The sequence below is a fragment of the Bubalus kerabau genome, chromosome 17 (genome assembly GCF_029407905.1).
Source record: "Bubalus kerabau isolate K-KA32 ecotype Philippines breed swamp buffalo chromosome 17, PCC_UOA_SB_1v2, whole genome shotgun sequence".
Lineage (NCBI taxonomy): Eukaryota > Metazoa > Chordata > Mammalia > Artiodactyla > Bovidae > Bubalus > Bubalus kerabau.
In genome coordinates, this window is record NC_073640.1 from 29,562,255 (window position 1) to 29,586,584 (window position 24,330).

At 43.0% G+C, this 24,330-nt stretch overlaps 1 protein-coding gene across 1 annotated transcript; it reads right to left on the reverse strand.

The window, feature by feature from the left end:
• Positions 1 to 1,526: 1,526 nt before the first annotated feature.
• Positions 1,527 to 24,277, reverse strand: GOT2 (glutamic-oxaloacetic transaminase 2). The gene is made up of 10 exons (XM_055551594.1): positions 24,076 to 24,277; positions 14,616 to 14,772; positions 12,357 to 12,485; positions 9,947 to 10,006; positions 9,257 to 9,418; positions 8,792 to 8,896; positions 7,533 to 7,683; positions 7,129 to 7,294; positions 3,596 to 3,746; positions 1,527 to 2,747 (listed from the first exon to the last, which is right to left on the reverse strand). Exons 1-10 carry the CDS (start codon positions 24,162 to 24,164, stop codon positions 2,625 to 2,627), a joined length of 1,293 nt encoding a protein of 430 aa, XP_055407569.1. The 5' UTR covers positions 24,165 to 24,277; the 3' UTR covers positions 1,527 to 2,624.
• Positions 24,278 to 24,330: the final 53 nt, after the last annotated feature.

The following is a 24,330-nucleotide window of genomic DNA, read 5'->3' on the forward strand; positions in this document are numbered from 1 at the left end:
GAAGGGCAGTTTGGTCTAATAGCACCCAATGGCTGGCCCATGGGTCAGCTGTATCTCTGCATCACCTAGAAAGTTTATTATTATTATTATTATTAAAAAAATAAATTCCAAGCCTTACCTCAGACATACTGAGCCAGAATGCCCGGAGGTAAGACCAAGGAATCAATATTTTAAAAATCCAGATTTGAGAACTATTCTGCCTTAAATTATAGTGAAACAAAGGCATGACTTCTCTTTCTGGGCAGGCAAACCACCTCCTCTCTCAAGTGGAAGAACATTAACATCTTAGACTCCAGTAGGAAGCAAGGAAAAGGTTGATGGCAAACAGACTGAACTGTCAGAAAAACATCAGGTTCACACCCTGCATGACCTTTTGGTGAGGAACAGGACTGAGTCCAGGGTGAGCTGGAAATGCATGTGTTTAAAAATAACAAGGTCGGCCGCGTGGTCAAGTTCCTTTTCCAGCTGAGGTCTTGATGGCCAACTTTCAACCACTTTGGCTCCAGACAGGGCGACTTTAAGCAGTTTCTTCTATGATAGGCAGTCAGCTCCTTTACATAGCCGCTGACTAATCTGTTGCCTGTTTCCCCATTTAAGGTACCTTCCCAAAGACATCCAGTGAGTCAGTCCATTCACTTGACCTTTCATCACCTTGGGATATCCATTAGCAACAGGAACACGCAGAGCCAAGAGGCGGGAATGAGCCCATTATGCACTGTGTCTCTCTCTCAGAGAGTGAGGAGATGCAAGGGGAAAGACCAAGGTGAGCCCGTTTTCCCCTCCTAACTATAATCAAAACACTGTGGATGGGCTCTGGGTCTGACCCCTGCTCCACTGCCTGTCTGTCCAGAGCTGTCCTGTCTTGAATGGCTCCTGGCATGAAGTATAAGGTGACAGGAAAACCTTGGGATGTTTGCTGACGGAGTACGTGAGTTTATGGTAGAAGCTGGTGATCTAGTTTGCATCTTGCTTATAAGTCATTAAAAAAAAAGAATTAGTTGCCAGCTTTTAAGCATCAATAGACCTCCTTAAAAAAAAAAATCAGGATTTCCGTTTTATTTGAAAAATTGAAGACCTGCAACCCTGGGTTTTTGTTTTCACAGTACCTGTCAATTACTTCTCTATGTCTCACTCTGAGGACGTTGGCTGGTCACCAATAAGCATCTCACGTCAAGTTCACATCACTTTTTTACTTTACATGTACTATTTATTTACATTACCTACTTGAATCCTGTAGACATCTGAAGTTGCCACCTCCCCATCATCTCATCACTGCCTATATCCAGAGGATTTTGAGGTACTCCACTTACTTGTTCCCCCAAGGTCCAAACGATTATATCCACATTTTCAACATTATTGGACTGGATATAAGGAATGACATCTAAGATGTGGCTTTAGTTTACATTCGAAACAGCTAAAACATCTCTTGGCTTATGGTCACCTGGACACAATTCCAGATTCCGGGGATATATACCCACTCATACCTTTTCATCCCATTAAGGAAAAAAGATAACATGGTAGACAGGTTGGGTCTACAGTAACTTTATTGTAACAGAGAAACCAGGCTGCAACAAGTCTACATGATTAGAGCAAATGGTGGTTTTCTTTCCAGAGGGTGAAGCCTGAGCCCAGCTGGCAGCACACAAGGGTTAAAATGAAGCCCAGAGTATCCTCTTTCCCGGTTCTACCCTGCACGGCCTGACTCCTGATGAGATGACTGACTGCACAACCACACTGCACAAAGGGACGAGGGCCAGCTGGGCAGAGGCAGCGTCCCCACATTGAAGAGGATGCCAAAATAAAGTGGTTACCTACTCTCTGCTATTCTTTACCAAGAAAAGCGAGGGTATTGGGATGAGCAGTAAATAATGTTCTTCGTTCTTCAAATAAATAAATCCTATGGGATGGGATTGATGGTCACTCAGGAAGTAGGACAGGATGAATATCTGGGCTAGTTACAGATCTCTGGGCCCGAGGAAAGGAACAACAGTGATTAGGGAGAAAAGAGGAACATTAAAATCCTGCAGGTACTAGAAAGAAAAGCCTTCTTTCTCTTTTCCCTAAATAAGATGGGAAAGAGCATCTTTTATTTTCTCCCACTACAGTGGTAGCAGACTCACTGTAAAACATGATTTCCATAATACAGTTTGTTGACAAGTTGCTCAGTCACAGGAGGACAAACATGAGGCTGACTGCTAATGTTAGAACTTCATCTTTTCATAAAGCCTCTAACAGGTGCTGTTTTCAGGCTGGTTCTACAGAGAAACCCATGACACCAAAAAGGTATTTCACTTAAAGCTTCTGAAATATTGCAATGGTGTGACTGACAGGGTTTTTTTTTTGGGCTTTCTCGTACATGTAAACTCTGGTGGAAAAAGTGGAAATAAAGGATGAGTTTGGTTTATAGCCACAAAGTTCCCGACACCAGTCACAGGTGCCTCTGCCCTACTTCACTGCACGTTCTTTTCTGAGAAACACATTCAATTGCTGAGTTTTAAAGTACTGTGGTTGGAAAAAAAAAGATCCGCTCACCACCATCCACCCTCTCTCTTCCTCCATGTGGATCTCATAACAGCAGAGGCTGAAGACAGGAAGGTTGTCTCTGTTCCTGCTGCCCAGGGGAACTACTTGGTGACCTGGTGAATGGCGTGGGCAAGGTATGCCACGTTGCCTGAGGTGACCCCTGCCACAGAGATGCGGCCATCCTTTGTCATGTAGATGGAGAACTCCTTGGTCAGCCGCTCCACCTGCAGAGAGGAGAGTGTGTGGGTGCTTCCTGGTTGAGGGGGGTGGTCTCCCCAGCCCTGGCACAGCACAACTAGCCAATGGTTAGAACAGAAAAAAATAACAGAAGCTCTGTTTTCTCACTTAAACCCATTCCTAGAGTTTGGTGTGTTAGCTTAAAACAAAAGAAGAATAAATAGCTATCTTAAAGTAGGATGTTGAATTCTAAGGTGGGGAAAGGTGAAAAAAACCTTAGATTCAGCATTTCTAGAAAAATTGATCCAGAATCTAGCTATGGAATAGCTACTTCTCTTATCAATATTCAGGCTCTTGCTTGTTCTGGAATCTTTTGAGAAACAGTGCTGGTCATAAAAATGACCAAGGCAAGCTCTGTTCTTTAGAAGTTTATAACCTCACAGAGTAAACAGATAGGTAAAGTACTAACAAAAGATAAATGACTAACAAAGAATAAGACGAAATGAATGCTTCTTCCTAGAGTAATCCTCGGAGAAGGCAATGGCACCGCACTCCAGTACTCTTGCCTGGAAAATCCCATTGATGGAGGAGCCTAGTAGGCTGCAGTCCATGGGGGTCACTAAAAGTCGGACACGACTGAGCGACTTCACTTTCACTTTTCACTTTCCTGCATTAGAGAAGGAAATGGCAACCCACTCCAGTGTTCTTGCCTGGAGAATCCCAGGGACGGGGGAGCCTGGTGGGCTGCTGTCTATGGGGTTGCACAGAGTCGGACACGACTGACGTGACTTAGCAGCAGCAGCAGGGTAATCCTAAATACACAGGTGACCTGAGGAATTCTGGTTTGCAAGGACTGATCAGTTAGTCAGTGGGAGAGGAACGGGAGTCTACCCACCTGTTCAGGCTTTAGGCCTGTGTAACAAAACATGCCGATCTGGTCAATGATGTGCTGCCAGTTGTGGGAGGAGCCCTCCTTCTTGAGGTTGGACACCAGCTGTGTCCGCATGCTGATGATGCGGTCCGCCATGCCCTTCACTTCTTGCAACCTGTAAAAAAAAAATCCCCCAAGATGTAGCTCAGTTCTGGCCAAGCACTGACAGATAAGCCAGCTCTCAGTGCTTTTATTAATACCTCCCTTGAGTACTCCCCCAGGGTGCCTCAATTCTTTGTTCTTGACCAAGTCCTTGTCTGGGAAGAAAGCTATTTGATAGCTTTCTGCTTTATATCAGAAACACTATGATCAGGCAACTAAAATAGTTGACATAATGGAGTTATTAAGGAAAATGAACAGAGTGCCTTTCTACTTACCAGATGGATACTGCCCAATTTATGAATTATTTAATAAAGCCAATTAGATTTTCAAATTAAAAAAAAAAAGAAGAATGAATAAATTATTCTAAAACTTAGGAGGGCTAAGGCTCTCCATCTTTTATGCAGGGGCAAAACCTTCAAATTAAACAGTAAAATATTACCTTATTCTTTAACATGGATGGAGGAAACATTGCCACCTTCACAGTTCAGACAGTGTGCTGTGAAATGGCCATGTGCCCAGCCATGTCTAAGTGCTGAGGAGAAGGGGAGGGCTGAGACCTGGCCCTTGCCTTTAAAGGCTCACCACCCGCGGCCAGGGCACACCTGTAAACAACCCACTATGGAACAAAGCAGGACAAGCCATGAACCAGTAGGTGCTGTGCTAAGACAGCCCTTGGAAGAGAGGGCTAATTCCATCTGGGGGAGCAAAGCAAGCAGTCCTCTGGATTCAAGACACAGTCTCCCCCTTCCTCAGGATCTACCCTTTCATTCCATTCCTGTGGCGCTCTGGGCAATTCTTGTGGGCTCCTACCAGCTAGATGACTGTGAAGAATTTACCTCCTTGTTCTCATGGGTTCACTTTTCCAAACCATCTCTCTATGATAATGTCATGCAGAGTTAGAACAGACGTTACAGGTTACCAACCAAAGGCCAAATAAGAGTCTTAGTCGTGACTTATTTGACCCAGTTAAAGATTCCTAAATTTGGCACTTGCACATAAAGATGTAGATTTGCAGCCTCTCTTAAAAAAGGCAACATTGCATTGGCAGTGCGATTACTGGCTGCAGCTGGAACCCCTGGCCCCACTAAGGATGTCATTTGATTTTAAACTTCCTGTAGTCCTATTCATCCAGTTCCACTCACTTTGAGCCTAGGCCCTAAAGGCACTGAGTACATGAAATGGCTAGATGCAGGGCCACCTCAGCAACCACTGTCCCCAAGGGTCACATCCATGATCCTTGGTGTCCACAGAATGAAGATCTGACTTCTTACAATATCAGAGTACTTCCTGATCTGCTCCTTCCCAGCTTCACTGCCCTCTCCATCCTCCTTACACTCAGTGTTTCTGCCACAAAACTCACTTGCCACGTTCAAAGCACATCCTGCGCCTGTGCTGATCCTCATGCACATCTCTCCCTCCAAGTTTCCTTTCGCCTCCCTTTGGAAAAGAGCTCCCTCTCTCCTCAAGGCACAGTCAAATGATGCTGTCTGCATCACATCCTTCCTCATTTCCCACTAATCAATAGCTCTTCCTTTACTCAGCATTTATCCTATCTGTCTTGTATCAATGCTATACATGTTATCTCTCTCTCACTAGATTATAAACTCCCCAAAGGGACAGACATCTTAGTCACCTAGCACAGTATCTCTGTCATCTCTGTACACTGCTACTGCTGCTGCTGCTAAGTCACTTCAGTCGTGTCCGACTCTGTGCGACCCCAGAGACGGCAGCCCACCAGGCTCCCCCGTCCCTGGGATTCTCCAGGCAAGAACACTGGAGTGGGTTGCCATTTCCTTCTCCAATCACTACAGACTTCAAAATGAATATTGAAATGCACACATTAAAAAAAAATAAACATCTTGATAACCATTAAGGACCATGGAAATCTTATTTAAAAACCACTTAAAAATTAAGAAAAAAGGTTATAATTCTTTGTGACAAAAACAAACCAACCCTACACATATATATCTAATATATACACACATATAATAAATATATAGACATATTATTCATGTTACAATAGGAATAATAACAGGCAAAGGGAAAAACAAAATCTGGGTTATAGTGACTTGCCCAAATTTTCTGAAATGTAATCACACAATAATTTTGTAAAGGAAAAAAATAAAATTCTAATTTAAAAAGTAGTTGATTTTTTAGTAAGCCTAGCATATATCTGAAATATCCTGAACCAGACTCTATTTACCCTTAATGTTCACAGGATTAATTTAAGGTAGAAAAAATAGTTCTCACATGATGTCCAGGTGAGCTGAGGATGAAGCTTCTTACAGACTTAGCTTTTCTATCCCATTAGTTGCTTAGGGATCTACCCCTCAGCTAATCAGCTATACAGGATAAACTCTTACATAACAAATCATATCTTCCAAGACTCTGAATTATATAGAGCAAGGTTTGGTAAGCTTTCTCTAAAGGGCTAGACCATAAATATATTAGGTTCTGTGGGCTGTATAACCCTTTGTCACAACTATTGAACTCTGCTGTTGTGACATGAGAGCATCCATACAAATTCATCAAGAAGAGGGTAGGGCTGTGTCCCAATAAAATGTTATTTATTAGAATTGGGGCAGCCTAGATTTGATCTGCAGAACACAGTTTGCCAACCCCTGATCTAGAGCAATGTTTTCTAAACTGTGGCCCTGACCCATTAGTAGGTCATAAACTCAAAATAGTTGGGGGCAATTGGCATTTAAAAAAAATTGGAGTATAGCTCAAGAAGACCAAATACTGAGTTTTGAAAGCTCACATACACACACACACACACACACACACAGAGCTTTCAAAACTCAGTTTGAAAGCTGAGTTTTGTGTGTGTATATATATATATATATACACACACACACACACACACATATGTATATAGTATATATATGTATATAGTTTCAGTTATATATTCATACATACATAGGTGATGATGTAAGATATAAGTTTTATGTGGATTGTGATTAAAAAAATCTTTTTTTCTGAGTAACACTAATTTAGATCACAGGTGCCAAGAGACTCAGATAGTATAGATAATATAAAATATGCAGAAATACCAATTCAATGCTTGCTATTATTAGGATAAAAACAAAAGATATAACATTCATAAGAAAGTTTTCCTACATAAGACACTTCAGTTTAGGAGAAGGCAGGTTTTACTTAACATGGAGATAATGGACTACAGGGAACTGCTGTTTCTGAATCAGGCCTATCTCTTACAGGGGAAAACCAATTTATTTGTTCAAAAGTGCTGACAAAATGCATACTCCTCTCTCCTTCCCCTTCCACCTACGGAAGCTGAGTGATAACTGCATGCCCCTATAAGCCAAGTATAAGGGAGCTTTGAAGGATCAGTGGTGGGAAAGGCAGATGGCTGGGGAGGTGCAAATCGCCTTTACCATTGTTTCCGCAAATCCGGGCTGGTGAGAATAGTGGAGGCAATCCGGGCCCCATTGATAGGGGGGTTGGAATACATGGGACGGATCAGGATCTTCAACTGGGACTCAACTCTTTTGGCTTCCTCGGCATCTTTGCAGACCACAGTGAAGGCTCCCACACGCTCACCTGAAAAGACAAAATGGATCGTCTTCTGGTTCTCTGATTGAAAATGATAAAGGCAATCATGATTAAATTTGCTATGTCTTATATGTTTCCATTAGAAGCACTGCAAAAATAACTCTTTGTTATAAACACATCCTCATGTGCAATCCCTCCCCCCTCGACTCTATACTTTTGTGGCCCCCTGTCCCAGCACTTCTTCAATCTCAACAGAACACACATCACCCTCAGTCCTTTAGCTTACCGTATAAGCCCATGTTCTTGGCATAGGACTGGCAGAGACAAACATTAATGCCCTGTTCGATGAAGTGGCGCACAGCCCAGGCATCCTTGTTACCGTCGCCACTGGCAAAGCCTTGGTAGGCCATGTCAAAGAATGCAAAGAGATTGTTTTTCTGGGAAGGAAAGAAAAGATGGCCAAAGCTTTAGGCAGTCCTTCCCAAGACGCCCCAGATGATTACCTGTGCTTATCGGGACCATGCCTGCTTTGTTCAGAGTCAACAGTTTTGTCCCCAGGTGTCAGTTTGGAGATGTTTAACTTTCCTAGAGTTAAGATATTAACATATATATATTTTTAATGTTGGTGGATATAGGCCTTCAAGAAGACATTAAGAAAAGATAATCCAATCTGGATAGAATGCTGTGTGGCCAAACAGGAAAACTGCTTCCTTGTTTTTTGGCCCAGCTGTGCAGCATGTAGGATCTTAGTTCCCTGACCAGAAATTGAACCTGTGCCCCCTGCATTGGAAGAGCAGAGTCTTAACCACTGGATTGCCAGGGAAGTCCAAACAGGAAGCTCTTCTAAGGCCCACAGTGGTCTGGGTAATTATTTTGGTCCAGTCAACATAGGACTAGCTTCAGCCTTTCCTGGGGCTAATGTGACTCTGGCAGGCCATCTTATTCCAGGCCTCATTATAAACATCTCATCTTGAGAGTGCTCTCTGAATGCTGTTTCTCTGTCTCATTCTGTTTGTAGCTTAGGTTTGACAGAATAGAAAGAAAGGGGAAACCAAAAGGAATGAGAATGGGGACGTGAGGCAATAGGTATCTCCCTCCTTGGGAACTTTGACGAGTGCCTTCTCTCGTAGAATGAGACTCATTGTGAATAATTGACGGCAGTGCTGAGAAGAGTGGCAGACAGGAGGGGATGTGCAACCGAGGATGAAAGGGTGACCATGTGACCACTGGCCAGGGCAAGTGGAGGCACCAGCAGCAGACGTCATGGGGCTGGGGATGCCAACTGTGCAGACTAGCCAGGGACAAGTTTTATCAGAATCCCATACATCTTGGCTGAGGAACAAAAGGTTATTTTCAAACTCCTGGTGTATCATGAATTACAGAACTGCTAATTATGCAAATGAGGAATTCTTTTTTGGTGACTCCACACTGAGTGGAAATTTCATGCAGCCTTGAGGTTAATTCTCACTGCTAAGACTCTGCCAAGTGAAGCGTCCAAGGCTATCTCCTAAATGCAGAACTGTCACCAGTCAGTTCACCCCTCACCTTCACCACTGTCGCCATCTCCTTCCACTGCTCAGGACGAGGGTCCACTCCCGTGGGGTTGTGGGCACAGGCGTGCAGGAGAATGACACTCTGCGCTGGTATTTTCTAAAAAGAACAAGGACCAAGAGATTACTCTGCAGCTTTACAGGAGATCATTTACCTGAAATGCACAGGGTCACCATTATTTGATAAGTAACGAAGATAACATGAGGTCTGGGAATTAGCTCATCTTGGTTTTGTTTTTTTGGCCACTCCACGTGGCATGAAGGATCTTAGTTCCCCGACCAGGGATCAAATCCATAACATCTTGCAGTGGATGGAGACAGTTAACCACTGGGCCACCAGGAAGTCCCTCATCCCAGTATTTTAAGTTGGATATTGGACTTCAAGTAGGGAGACTTCAAACCTCCACAAGGAGGTTTATTCCTTGTTCCCTCCTGCTCCTGCCCTGAGAGCCACACTTACTGAAATGTCCTCAATGGCGCCTGTGAAGTCAAAGCCGCACGTCTTGGGGTCATAGTACCGATAACTCTGGAGCTGCATGCCAGCATCCCTGAAGATGGGTGTATGATTCCCCCAGGTTGGTTTGGGCAGGAAGACATCCCGGCTGAACTTAAAAAATCTTTGCTAAAAGATTGAAAGTGAATGGAAAAATGAAGAAAGGAGAGGCCAAAAAAAAAAAAAGTATATTTTACTGAGAGGATGTTTTTCTCTACTGAAAGTCAGCTTCTCTCTATGATTGAGAGACAGTGGTGACTCAGCAGTGAGACTTCCTGGGTTGGTTCAGGCTCCGACAATTATACTGGGGTGTGTCGCCAAGGATTTGTCTGGGCTCACTTTCTTCCTCTGTAAAATGGCATTAACTAAGTCTCCCTCAGAAAGATAAAACACGTTACAATATAAAAGCTCCTAGTTACAATATGTGCTCAGTAAGTTGTACTTCATAATAATCTCTTCCTTATTGTTTCTTCTAAGTGCTTCCATTCCTCCCCTTCTCAAACTTCATTTATCAGAGAACAGGAAATCGTCCAGCCTTGTGGAAAGAGAAAATCTACTTCCAGGTCAGAAGTCAAACACATATGGAGTTGGGAACCCCATCATCCCTAATTTACAGACCGTCTTACTACTCTTTCCTGAAGGAGTTTCCAGACTCACCAGAAAACTGGCTCCGATCCTTAAGGCCCCGGTTCCAGAAATGGTCTGCACGGTGACATACTGAAGGAGAGAGGTGAGTGGTCAGGAACGTGCAGCAGTCTCTCTACGGGCCCACGACTTACCCAACCTGAGCTCAGGCCCACAGAGAGGCACTGTACAGTCAGTGCCCCTCCTTCTTCAGAAGCCGAGGACACCCTTCTAAGGGAAGATTTGGAAACAAGAGAACAGCACTATTGTTTTCATTCCATTTTCTAAGAGACAGATAGACTCTCCTTGCTACTGCTGCTGGGTCGCTTCAGTTGTGTCCGACTCTGTGTGACCCCATAGACAGCAGCCCACCAGGCTCCCCCATCCCTGGGATTCTCCAGGCAAGACTCTCCTTACACGTTCTCAAAAGAGCTGGCTCTCCACCTTCCAGCGCCTTTGCTGATGTGGACGCTAATTCCTTATCGCCTGGCCTGAAAATTGTCAGTGTCATACTGTGTTGCAGCAGAAATTCTCAGGACACAACTCCCACCTCAACCAGATATGAAAAAGGACTGATTTATATATAGAAAAAAAAGACATGACCAACAGCCACTACATTAAAATATTATTCTAGACTTAGATGAAATCGAATGACTCTCCAAACATGAAAAAGCAAGTCATCTTAAAAAGTCAACAAGTATGTTAGAGTAACATTATTACATGAATCATAGCCTACGAGTTTTCATAATCTGAAAATGTCTTTTGGGTAACAGGGAAACAGCCTCAGTAAATCTTCAAATTGGTCAACTTTAGGGGATGAGGAAGAAACTACAGTTAGGGTTTTTTTGTTTGTTTGCTTGAAGGCACCACAAAATACTATGCTCTACAAAACTTAAGTCTATTTTCTGGACCGGGAGGCGGTGCATTAAATGGTAGGAACCCCTACTAATGTACTCTTTCGTAAACAAAGTTTGCCTATGCAAACTTTGGCATGATAGAAATAAAAACCTAACTGTAGATCTGATAATAAGACTGACAAAGGCATGGCAATTTATAAAAGAGAAACTGATGTTATTTTATTTAAACTGTTATTTTAAGATAGGCCAGTCTTATACTTAGCTGTAATTCACTCAAGGAACACAGACTAAGCAAAAATTACAGAAAAATATAGACATTTTAGTGACTGGTAAACAGGTGGTTGGATCTTGCCTGGTGGCTCAGACCGTAAAGCGTCTGCCTGCAATGTGGGAGACCTGGGTTCAATTTCTGGGTTGGGAAGATCCCCTGGAGAAGGAAATGGCAACCCACTCCAGTACTCTTGTCTGGAAAATTCCATGGACGGAGGAGCCCGGTAGGCTATAGTCTATGGGGTCACGAAGAGTCACACACGACTGAGCGACTTCACTTTACTTCAACAGATGGTTGGTTGACAGACAGCCATCAGACCATATTTTGTCCATGACTTACAATCAATAGTACATGACTCTGGGGTTGAGGGTGTATGCTTCTCTTGGAGTTAATGAACTGATGTACTGACTTAGACCAGTCTTATGAATAAACCATTTATTCTGGCCTGGGAATGGGGAAGGGAGATGTGTTAGTTTAGCTTTGCTACTGTGTGTGTTTTCCCCCAGACTTACCCAGAAAAGTAAATATTTAAACACGCAAATGTATCTATTTAAAAAATATATTTGCTTTCAAAGGCAAGTAAACTGTAATGCACATGAGCCCACCTGTCAGGCTGGCTGTCAGTGCATCAAGTGGCTTATGCTTTTTCTGTGGGTGCACACAAGAATCTGTTTGTAAAAACCTCTTTCTTTCCTAGAAAGAGGGCCCCCCAGGGAACTGGAGGGAGGAGACATCTAGGAGTCCCTTGTGCATCCTCTCATGGCTATAGTGACGCTCTCTGCCCTGAGAAGAGGGAGACACTCAGAAGTAAGCATGGTCTGCTCTCTTTCTACGTGCAAGCTGGCTGTGAAGAGGTGGCAGAGGACTGCCAGACTTGTCTTGGCCCCAGCAGTCCCCTGTGGCTTGTTTTCTGCCTGTTTCCTGGACCTAAGCTGGAAGCATGGGGGCATGAGGGTGAGAGGGCTAACTTCAGGCCTTAAAACTCGGCATAGTTTGGCACTCTTAAAAGCCATTCAGTGTAAAACGAACAAAAGCTCACACAGACTAACAGCAAGAGCAGTGGCAAATCTTTGGTCGGATCACAACATTTTCATATTCCTACTCCATTTTGGGAATTAGTTTTATAGGAAATCTTTTATTGAATGAGTGCCAATTTACTATCTAAAGGAAGAGACAATAGTCATCGTGTAGCCACCTCCAAACAATCATCACACACAAAGTGGTACATCTTTTCTTGTTTAAATTATTTCAAATTTCTTTAATCTGTTAAATTTAAAAACAGACCCTGTATGATGCCAGAGTCTGTGCTACTTACCCGGCCACTTTTCAACACTTCATTGTTCTCACCCAGGGCTAGTTCTGCAGATGCCTTACAAAATTCAGCCAGCCCCGCAATGGGCAGGTATTCTTTATCCAGATTTTTTGCAGCAATCTGGGCCTCCGCCTAGATAAGGAAAAAATGTTTTCTAAGTTAAATTTTGGAAGTAAAGCCTCTTTTAAAAAGTTTGGAGATACTGTCCAAGAAGAAGGGTAACTAGACTATATTTTATAAATAGCACAGAAATTTTATATTTTTTAATCATATTTTATTATTTTTTAAAGTTAGGTTTTATGTGAATGGGTAGGTATATGATATCTCTTGGTTTAACAAAAAATGGCATTCTCGGGATGCACAAGAGCAAGGTTTAAGAACAACACTTAAAATAGATATAAGATGATAAAATCAAACTGAATACATAAAGGAGTATTTCAAGGTATATGCCAATCTAAGAGGGCTTCCCTGGTGGCTCAGATGGTAAAGAATCTTTCTGCAATGTGGGAGACCTGGGTTCGACCCCTGGGTTGGGAAGATTGCCTGGAAGAGGGCATGGCAATCCAGTCCAGTATTCTTGCCTGGAGAATCCCCATGGACAGAGGAGCCTATCGGGCAACAGTCCATGGAGTCTCAAGGCTGACAGTTATAGTCACGTATCTTCATGCTTTGGAGTCAGAGGCCTGGCTGACCCTTGCTAGCTGTGTGACTCTGGGTGATTTATTAACCTCCTTGACTCTCAGTTTGCTAAACAGCTGTTTCTACCCCTCCTATGACTCAGTTAGGAGGTAATATACAAAAGTGTGTGGTAGTGTTTCAGCTTTTGTCAATAGTTAACACATGCTAAATACTTAATTTTTTAAATTAAATTTTATTTTTAAAAAATTTGTTCAGGCAGATAATTTTTCTTTCTTCTCCTTTTTAATCCAGGTCTTTTAAAAAAATTAATTAATTTTTTATTTCACTGGGTCTTCATTGCTGTATACATGGGCTTTTCCTAGTTGTGGCACCCAGGCTTCTCCCTGCAGTGGTTTCCCTTGTTTTGGAGCACGGGCTCTACAGCGTGGCTCAGTAGTGGTGGCACATGAGCTTAGTTGTGCCAAGACACGTGGGACCTTCTTGACCAGAGATTGAACCCCTGACCCCTGCACTGGCAGGCAGATTCTTATCCACTGGACCACCAGGGAAGCCTCACGCCAAATACTTTAACTTACCGAGAACAAAAGTAATCCCTGCATGACCTGAGACCCAGGAACCAGCAGTTTTTGTGAGTCTTCTCATCACAGCTATTTCTTAAGTCCTTTTTTTTCTAGAGAGATGACACCTAATCTGTACTCCTACACACTCAGAAATTTCTTCTTTCGGTGGTTCCTTCAGCCCCTGCTCTGTTACCGCAGCGGCTCACAAGGGCCTGAGCCAGCCTACTGAAGCTCAAATGCGGTTCTTTACTGTCACCCAAAATTATGCTTCTGTAACTGCCACTCAGGATGCCTAGTTCTGCTGTTTGTAGAAACAACACATCACTACCCCATGTTTGGAAGTAACACAGCAGCACATTGATATTTCATCAGAGGAGGTACAGATGGAAAGGAAATACTTTCTTTTAAAAAGTTGTTAGAAGGAAATTAGTTACCTTATTTAGAGTTGTGAAAACCAGTAAAAAGACTACTAATAAAAATATAACAAAATAAAATTATTTAATAGTTCAATAGGATGAAAGGACAGAGCACGCCTAGGTAGTTGTGTCTTATTAAGGCAATCAAAATGGGAGAAATGGAAAATAACAATGGTAACTCTCATCCACAATGGGCTATTCCCATCACCAAGAGACACTGTTTAAATTCTTGGACCTTTTGTGCATCCTTAGGATTAATCATTATAGTCAGTTCAGTTCAGTCACTCAGTCCTGTCAGACTCTTTGTGACCCCATGGACTACAGCACGCCAGTCTTCTCTGTCCATTACCAACTCCTGGAGCTTGCTTAAATTTGTGTCTATCAAGTCGGTGATGCCATTCAACCATCTCAACCATCATTACACTCTGCCTGTTTTACAGATAATCATAGAAGTTAGATCTTGGAAAAGATCATATAGTTCCACCCTCTCACTTTTACAGCTAAGGAGACTACCCCATAACACATGTGATTCATGTAGTGAGTATCAGAATGAGAACCCAGGTCTCCTGACTCCCAATCCAGGAGTCTGTCTTCAGGAGGGCCCTTCAGTTATTTATCCCCATCAAATAGATGTCTAGCAAGCTTACCTTCCGGACACTTGGAAGCACGTAAGGCTTTCCATTATCATCCCGGTAGGCACCAACTCCCAGGTTCATCTTTTTGCTGCTGGTGTCTCTCTTAAAGGCTTCTGTTACTCCCAGGATGGGATCTGGGGGCCCCATCTCCACATGAGCCCACCAGGAGCTGAAATGGGAAAAATAAGATATCAGTCACAGTACCTAGACTTCCATGGCCAGAGACAACTTGGATCTGCCAAAAATCCATTTCAAGAAATGTCTACTATGCATACAGTATAGCAACAGACACCAATATAATACAATACCTAAGATGTCACAGCAGTTGCTGAAGAGCGGAGAAGGCCAATAATATCAATACAAATGCTTTGAGAAGCAAAAGGCAGGGATACCTGAATCATCCTGGGGAGGACAGGGTGGATGTACATGCTTTCAACGCAGTCCAAACCTGACTTGAATTCCCAGGCAAAAGATATCACAAGTAATTTGGCAGTAAGAAGCTGAGTGGTAAATGACGAGACAAGAGAAGGAAGCAAGGCCAATGTAAAGTTGTTATGTAATACACCCAACCAAGGGGGTTGCATTTTAGCCTGTTTACCAACTTGTTAAGGGCATCATTTGGAAAGCCTGCTAACATATAGATTGCTGGGCTCTACTTTAGATACAGTGAAACTATACAGAATCATTTTTTTTTGGAGGGCAGATGGTCATCAGGTAAGAACAGTGATGTGAATAGATTTTTATAGCTTGTCTGGTCACAAGATGGTCACTGAATGCAGAGAGGGAGAGGAAATGCAGAAGGATCACTGAAAAATCTGGTTCCTTACCCAGCAAGAGAAAGAGATGAAGGCTTGAACCAGGTTGGGCAGTAGTGGTGGAGAGGACAAAGAATTGCCAGGTATTTAGAGCCGGTTGTAACACTGCACTGATTTCCTTATTCCTTATTGAGTTAAAATGTTTAACAGTGTTCAGTATTTTATATTTGTATGAGTCATGATTTTACCTTAAAAAATATCCTTTAAATGAAATCTTGCCATTTGTGGCAATGTGGATTGACTTGGGAGGGCATTATGCTAAGTGAAATTAAGTCAGACAGAGAAAGGCAAATACGGTATATCACTTACATGTGGAATCTAAAAAATACAACAAAGCTAGTCAACCTATCAAAAAAGAAGCAGACCCACAAACACAGAAAACAAACTAATGGTCACCAGTGGAGAGTGTGCAGGGGCAATACAGGGGTGCAGGGGGAGGGGGGTACAAGCTATTGGGTATTAAGATAGGCTCAAGCATGTATTGAACAACACAGGGAATATAGTTAATATTTTGTTATAACTGCAAATGAAAAGTAATCTTTGAAAAGTTGTATAAAAATAAGAATTAAAAGAAAAACCATATCCTTTCAGTGTTTGGGGTCATCCACCACTGCCCAGTGGATTTACCTGGTGGGGTCAGATGAACGGCCTTGCTGGGGGAGTGCACTCCCAGAGTGAATCCCAAGAGGGAAACGCACCTAAATAGCTGTTTCTCTAGCTTGTTCCCCACTCCCTACTAATTTGGGGGTTCTGGTTCCTTTATGGTCAGTTGTCAGCAACACAGACTGTGAATGTGGTATTATGCTTTGACCATTAGTGATTTCTGGAAATGGATAGTAGAGCTCTATTCTCCATTGGGCGAGATGACAGATACTCTGGTTTGTTGTCGTTTTGCATCTTTATTTATTTACTTATTTGGCTGCACCAGGTTGTGGCACTTGGGATCTTCGATCTTTGTTGTGGCATGTAGGATCTTTAGTTCTGGCACGTGGGATCTAGTTCCCAGATCTGGGATTGAACCCGGCCCCTCTGCATTGAGAGTGTGGAGTCCTAGCCACTAACCACCAGGTAAGTCCCTGCGTGTTTTTTTTGGTTGTGCTGAGTCTTTGTTGCTGTGTGTGGGCTTTCTCTAGTTGCAGAGCACAGGCTCTGGGCATTTGGGCTTTAACAGCTGCAGCTCCTGGACTCAGTAGTTGCAGTGTGTGGGCTCTTGAACGCGGGCTCAGTAGTTTTGCTGCACAGGCCCAGCTGCTTTGTGGCATGCAGAATCCTCTCAGACCAGGGATCAAGCCTGTGTTTCCTGCACTGGCAGGTGGATTCTTATCCACTGGACCACCAGGGAAGTTCCCTGCACCTTTTCTCTAAAATAAGACTTGAGATTGTGTGTTTTTACTCCTCACCTGTAACTGAAGTTATAGTTTTTTCTTTTTGGCATGCAGGATCTTAGTTCCCAGAGCAAGGATCAAACCCGTGTCCCCACCGGACCACCAGGGAAGTCTGAAGTTACAGATCTTAAGAGATATAAGGTCTCCATGTATAATTCAGAAAGTCTTTTTTTTTGTTTGTTTGTTATATCTCTGAGTGTCTGAATGTTAAATGTTTTCCATCTCTGGCGAGAGATGGAAAACACTGATTAGATTACTCTATCTCTGATAAAAGAGATTATAAAAACCTCAAAGTAAAGGTGGTCTGTTCTAATTGTTACAGAAACTGAATTTTTAGTGCTTAAAATGTGCTAGACTCAATTTTTCTTAAACAGCTCAGAAACATTTCAGAAATTCAAGTTCATATAAATTAAATCCTTGATAAATAAGACTAAATTTGATTAAAAAACCCAGCTATATATTTTATTTATTCATGTTAATATAATACAAGCATACGTTTTATTCTATGTGGGTTTGTTTTTTCTAAATTTACACTAGTTCACTTGATAAAAGAAGCTAACAGCACTCCTACGCGTGCATGCTCCGTTGTGTCCAACTCCTTGTGATCCCGAATGGACTGTAGCCCACCAGGCTCCTCTGCCCATGGGATTCTTCAGGCAAGAATACTGGAGTAGGTTGCCATTTTCTTCTCCAGGGGATCTTCCCAAACCCAGGGATCAGAGCTGCATCTCCCTCCCCACCCCACCCTTCAGCCTGTCGCAGAGCCCCTGTTTGAGTACCCTGGGTCATATTGCAAATTCCCATTGACTATCTGTTTTACACATGGTATTGTAAATTTCTATGTTACTCTCTCCATACATCTCCCCTTCTCCCTCCTCTCCTCCCACTTTGTCCATAGGTTTGTTCTCTATGTCCATTTCTCCATTGCTGCCCTGAAAATAAATGGCTGATTCTTGCTGATGTATGACAGAAAACCACAAAATTCTGTAAAGCAATTATCCTTCAATTAAAAAAAAAAAGCCGCATCTCATCCTGCAATGGCAGGTGAATTCTTTACACTGAGTCACCCAGGAAGCCCAACAGCACTCTTAAACATCCAAAATTATGGAAAATGTAAATCTGCGTTCAACCAATTTTTATTTTGACAAATTTAAAATTTTAACAGCAATAGTATATTTTTTAATATATTTTAAAAATTGTACTTATTTGGCTGCACTGGGACTCTGCAGTGGCACATGGCATCTTTGATCTTCATTGTGGCATGTGGGCTCTAGTTCCCTGACCAGGGATCGAACCCAGCACTCTGCTTTGGGAGCTGCTGCTGCTACTGCTAAATCGCTTCAGTCGTGTCCGACTCTGTGCGGCCCCATAGACAGCGGCCCACCAGGCTCCACCGTTCCTGGGATTCTCTAGGCAAGAACACTGGAGTGGGTTGCCATTTCCTTCTCCAATGCATGAAAGTGAAATTGAAGTCGCTCAATCGTGTCTGACCCTCAGTGACCCCATGGACTGCAGCCTACCAGGCTCCTCTGCTCATGGGATTTTCCAGGCAAGAGTACTGGAGTGGGCAGTTGCTCTCAAACATTATGGTCTTTGTATCCCTTTATTCTCCTAAAATTTACTGAGGATCCAAAAGAGCCTTTGAGCCTTTATTTATACGGCATAGGCCTACCAAGATTTACTCTATCAGAAATGAAACTGAGAGACTATCCTAAAGCGTCAGTTTGTGAAAGAACACGTAAGACACACTTTAGGGGAGTTGAGTTCTATGGTAACCTCACGGGTAGGATTCTGGGCTTTCATTGCCGTTGCCTGGTTCAATCCCTTGTCAGTGAACTGAGACGCCGCAAGTGGTGTTACATGACAAACCTTAGAAAGTGAATTTTGTTTTGATTTATAATAACTGGGTCTGAAAAGAAGCTACGAAATATGTTGCCATTTTAATAAGGTTTTTGCTCAATCATTCTTGGTGATTTTACCAACAATATGAAAGGTTACTTTTTACCTTTCGTGTAATCTGTCTAGATGTTAGAGATTCTGTGTTTCAGAAAGCAGACTACTTCTCTATGCTTTATGTTGACTCTTAAGTCTTTGATTATTTAAGGATAAATTAGAACAAATTTAGTAGATTAATCTTAGTTTTGGCTAGCAATTCGGTGAACAAAAGAATTTAAGGTACAATGAGTTTTTTTTTCCTTTCTATTTTCCAACTCAAAGTTGTTGTTTTTTAATTTGATGTTCTGCACGTTTGAAAGAGCCAGGTTCTTTACAATCATGTTATATGTTTATATTTTGTTGTTGTTTTGATCATATAGGTAAGCAATGATTACTTCTCTGGCACTCACAATCCTTCGTTAATCTTAATCAAGGGACCAAATATTAATAACATCTAACAACACTTTCACTTGACCTTCCCCAAATTGAATCCTAGCTACAGAAAACCTAAAAATTTCAGGCTATCTTTTTACCAAAAACTATCTTTGTGATTGACCCCTGAAAAGCACTATCATTTTTTTCCCCCAATAAAACTCCTGGCAGCATGGATGCATTAGTGGATAAAACTGAGGTTTTACCTCATGGTAAATTACTGTTCTGAGAAAAAGATTATTCTACATTTTCCTTCAGGGATAATGAACAGAAAGGGTTTTATTTTATAGTTTCATATTATAGAAAACAAAGTATGACCTCTCAATCAGTTGCTGAGAACCTGCTGTGTGCTAAGAGCTGGGTATAAAAAATAAATGAACACAATCCCTCACCACCAGATTAGCCCAGTGGAGCGACCAGTAGGGAGTTACAGACAATGTAGGCTGGGGGGTGGAGATGAGGGGGACAACATACAGAGATGAAGACAGGCTCAGGGCATAGATTATTATTCATGGGGGCCCTGAGGAAAGGGCCTGATAGCCTGGGAAGGGGAGTGAAGTACAGGCTTAGGAAGGCTTCCAGGAGAGGGTGACCTGAGAGCTAAATGCTACAGATGAAAGGAGGAAAAAGACAGTCTAAGCAGAGGCTAGGGGTAAGAAAGAGCCTAGGGTGTTGCAGTAGAAACTGGAAGCTAGGGAAGCAAGGTTCCCAATGACTTAGGTGAAACAGCCCACCTTTTTCTAGTAATCATTTATCCAATCCTAACCAATCAAATGTTTCAGCACAGCACAGCAACTATCCACACTGAAAGCCTGATGAATTATTATTATTTCACTAGAATTTCTTTCCCAACAATCGTTCTCTTGTTGAACTTGTGGCCAGTCAGCACTAATATACCTCTTTCCTCCACAAGGCACACGGGATAGCTGTTCAGACATGGCTGCAGAGGTAAATTTTTGCTCTCCTAAGGTGAAAACTGTCTCAGTCTCTGGAGCTGTAATTGGTGTGTACAGCTAATTCTCTCTTGTCACAGGGTGGATTATTCCATTTTCAGATTTCCCAGGCTTTTACTTCTTTTAACAGCTTGCCCTGGGCAATGTCAGGACTGGGCAAACAGCATGGATTCCAATGCTCAGTCACCAACAGCTGTGTGAGCACTGGCAAATCAATTAACTTCTCTAAGCCTCAACTTTCCTTACTTGTAAAGTGGGGGCACAACAGTACCTATCTCAGAGGGTTGTTATAAGGATGAAAGGAGTTATTAAATGTGAAACACTCAAAAACAGGGTCTGGTACACAGTGAGTGCTTGATGTTAGCTGGTATCACTGTGATTAAGTAATTACTACTCCTTTTTAACCATCTTGCCACTAGTATAGAGGCTGGTGAGGCAAGTATATAAAAAATTCAAGGAGCGTAAGTTATAACTTTATGACCAAATGCAGGCCTTTCTTGCTTTTCAATGATTACTATTCAGTTTTTTTCTGAAGTCTTGGGAGATAGCATCAATTTTCCTCCTTACTAGCATTCTTGCCAGGAGTCAAATACCTTCTCATTCTTTTTCATTGTTCTAGGCTGCTAGGTTGTTTCAGTACGTAAGCAATAGTAAGAAAGAGATATCCCAAAGCAATTTCTGAACTGTGCCTGGCGAAAGCTTTCATTATATCCTACCCATGATTCAGACCCTGAAAACATGTAGCCATCTGCCCAACTATATCACTATTATTAAATGATGAGTGCAAGGAATGCCCTGAATACCTAAGGACATAGAACTTTTAGTAAGCAATTTTCACTTTTAAAAACACAGTTCTATTTCCAAGGCCTTCCATCAACAATGACAGAGCCACTGCTCCTAAACTACAAGGAGAAGGCACCCTTCTTATTAAAGGGTATGAAAAGCAATTATTTGTCAAGTTCTTTAAAAAGTTTATCTAGTAGAGAAATTTCTTCAGAAATCACAGCCTTGAGTCTTCTGGCAGAGAACTGACTGAGAGTGCTATCTTTTAAGAATTCTAAAAGAATTTCAAAATATTATATCTTAATCTAAATAAAGGAGCAGGGATATTTCATTTGATTTAGTTCTACATCAGTAAGGATGTTTGAGTCCTTTATGCTCTTTATTATTCTATTGCTTAAAAGGGTAAAGATTATACCTACACTGCAAGAACTCTGTTTTTAAGAGAGTACTAGTGGGAACCAAGAGTGCTCCAGGGACAAAATTGATGCTGATAACTTGTGGCCTACAAAGCACTCTTATCTATGCACTTTGGACAAAAGTGCAAAACTTCAACCATTGAGCAATACTGACCAGCCAACCAAAAGATGTCAGGTGCAAAGTATGCAGATAAGCACCTCCAACTCAAAAACTCTGCAATTTTTCTGCAGGCCTACCTAGTGCTTTATAGTTTTAAAAATGCTTTTCCTCAGATTCTTAATTTAAAATAAGAGAAGTTAATTAACTTGCTTATGATCATAGAACTAAAAACAGCAAAGATGATACTACAAATATGATCTTCTTACTGGTTACTGTACCACTACTGTACATGGCCTTTTTAAAGGGTCTCCTGATACTCTTTCAGTTATTTCACTACAAATTAAATAATCAGAATTAAATAACAACAGATATCTATAAAATACATTAGCATATTTTCCTTTCTTCACTGTCCTGTGACTTTGTCTCATTTCACGTTACTGTGTTTTTACAGCACAATAAGGAAAGGTTAAATGTTTAGTGCTTTCTGTATAAAAAATGCAGCTATATGAAACACTTGAACTTAGTTCATTTAAATGACTCAAGTATGAAAATTAAGGATTTCATAGGATAAATACCCAGTTCTTCAGAATACCAACTGCCAAGGTTTCACTGTATTAGAACGAGCTGTTAAAAAAAGAAAGAAAAAGAAAAGAAACTTCAACCAGTTGAGTTTATTTTTTATAAATGTTTTCCAACTTTACCATTTGGCTTTAGGTAAAGATCACATCCACAGTGGCAGGAAAGGAGGTTCTTACTTTCTTGCTGTCTGAACAGTTAACAGTCATAGCCAGGCCTGGCACCTGTTTCTATCAGTCAATCATGCATCAGTGTTAAACCTGAACATCTCAACTGCAGGTGCTCACATACTTTAAGACTTTTTTGGTACACATTTTGCACCACTCTGGTTCCCCTATGTTTAGATTTTGAACTAAGATACAATGTTAAAATGTTGTATTTGTCTCTGTTGCATTAATTTAAAAAGCAAAGTTTAAAGTTAAAATATTTCATTTGAAAGGCATGCCAGCCAACGTTCTAACTGCTGAGACAGAACAGTAAAGGTAGTAGGTATAGTCTCTGCTCTCATGGAATTCACATTCTAATGGGGAAAAGACACAAAAGAATCAGGCTGTCTAAGTGAAAGAATGACTAAAAGGTCAGAGCCACGGGGATTTTCACCAATCACTTTGTAAGTAGAGCTGAGGGCACCCAGTCAAATCCAGAGAACAAGAAGATTTTCAATGGTGAAACAGACTGTCACTTGGCTATAATTTTAGGCACTACTTTCTGTTCTCCAAATTTGCTGCATAAACGATAAGCCCTCCCTAACTCTGGCCCACTAGATAGGCGGCCTTAAAGAGCACAGCTTGATAGTGGGCCAAGAAGGAACCAAATCAGGGAGAGAAGAAAGTGAAAGCCTGGGCAAACCTGTACAGGGTTTGGAAAGGACAAAGTGTCCACCCGGCTTAGAGGCTTCCTGTATGCATTCAAACGAAAAGGCCAAGACACGTCCGAGAGGTCAAGGCTTCGCTCTTTAGAGTTAATATCTGATTGCGGCGGTTTTGGAGACTCGGTTCCTAATTAGGGAGTTATTAAGGACACTGTCCCAAATCGGCTTCTTGAGTGAATTAAACAGCCTGGCTTAGGTCTCTCCACTAGGAAGGGATTACTGACTCGTTTCATGCGCTGCAACCTTTTCTCTGCAACACATCACACAGTTTGAAATGACATATTTGGAATTTTTGAGTGGCACCGACGCCTCCCTCGGGCTTGTTTGTTCACTGCAGTATCTATCTAGCACAGGTTTAGTGCCTGGCTCTGTGAAACTGGGATGAAGAAACACTAGATCAAAAAGCAGAGCGAGCGGGAGGGGAAGAAAGGCAACTTTCCTACAGCCAGACCTCCTGAGGGATAAAACGCGGGAGGGGGGAGTCACTCTACCCGGACTCTTACATCCAAGGGCCAAAGGGCTGGGGGAGGGGTCACTGGTGACTCAGGAGGCGACTGGCGGGAGGATGCCGGGAGCCAAGGCCACATAATGCAGAGAGGAAAGCAGGGGCCGAAAGCCAGAGCCCAAGAATCTTCCTTCCTTGAGCTTCCTTGCCCCGACGCACAAACGGCCGTCAGCCGCAGTCCGTCCAAGCCTGCCGCGGCCCAGGGAGACTACTACGGGTGAGCCCCGCCACCCGCCCCAGAGCGGCCGGTCAAGGGCACACGCTCCCCAGGCCCCGCAGCCAATAGGCGCGAGGCAGAGCCGGTGCCGCAGCCAATCCGCGCGAGGCCTGCTCTGCGCTGCAGCCCGGGCGCTCTCCCCTCGCTCCCACCCCCAACTGAGCCGAAACTGAGATCCCACCCCCGCCCCCAACCCCTAATGGAGTCCGGGTGCTGTAGAGGGACATACTTTCTAACCCAGGGGAACACGTTGGCATGCTCTCCAACAGTCCCAGGGACATGGGAGCGGTGGGATGTAGGACCCAAAGGGTCATTGTGAGATGTGGACGTTCAATCATCAGCCCCCTGTGAATCCGAGAGGGGAGCGGAGAAAGTTGGTGTGTGAGGGTGCCCGCGTGTGCCTACAAGGCGGGTTAGATATCCTGGGGCGCCGGCAGCTCGGCTGGGCAGGCCCGTCGCCCCAGCTCCTTTTCCCCCTGCTTACCTGGCTCTGGCAGAAGCCGCGGCAGCGAGGCCTGGGTGGAAAGCCGCGGCGACTCCGGACAGGAAGCGGCCAGAGTGCAGCAGGGCCATGGTGGGCGGCAGGCGGGCAGTGGGTAGCTGGAGGACTGAGCGGAGATGCCAGCGGGTGCGGACCCAGAGGCGCGAGGTCCTGCTGAAGGTAAAGGCAGCGACTTCCCGGGAGAGGCTAGAGCGGCCTCCCGCCAGGCCCCGAGCCACGTCACAGCGCACCCTGGCG

What these genes read in the sequence shown, in the direction of transcription:
- GOT2 (XM_055551594.1), bottom strand. Translation starts at nt 24,164, where the DNA reads ATGGCCCTGCTGCACTCTGGCCGCTTCCTGTCCGGAGTCGCCGCGGCT. An exon ending in GCGGCTTCTGCCAGAGCCAG is followed by an intron (nt 14,773 to 24,075) that starts GTAAGCAGGGGG and finishes TTCCCATTTCAG; the next exon opens with CTCCTGGTGGGCTCATGTGG. An exon ending in GCGCCATTGAGGACATTTCA is followed by an intron (nt 8,897 to 9,256) that starts GTAAGTGTGGCT and finishes TGTTCTTTTTAG; the next exon opens with AAAATACCAGCGCAGAGTGT.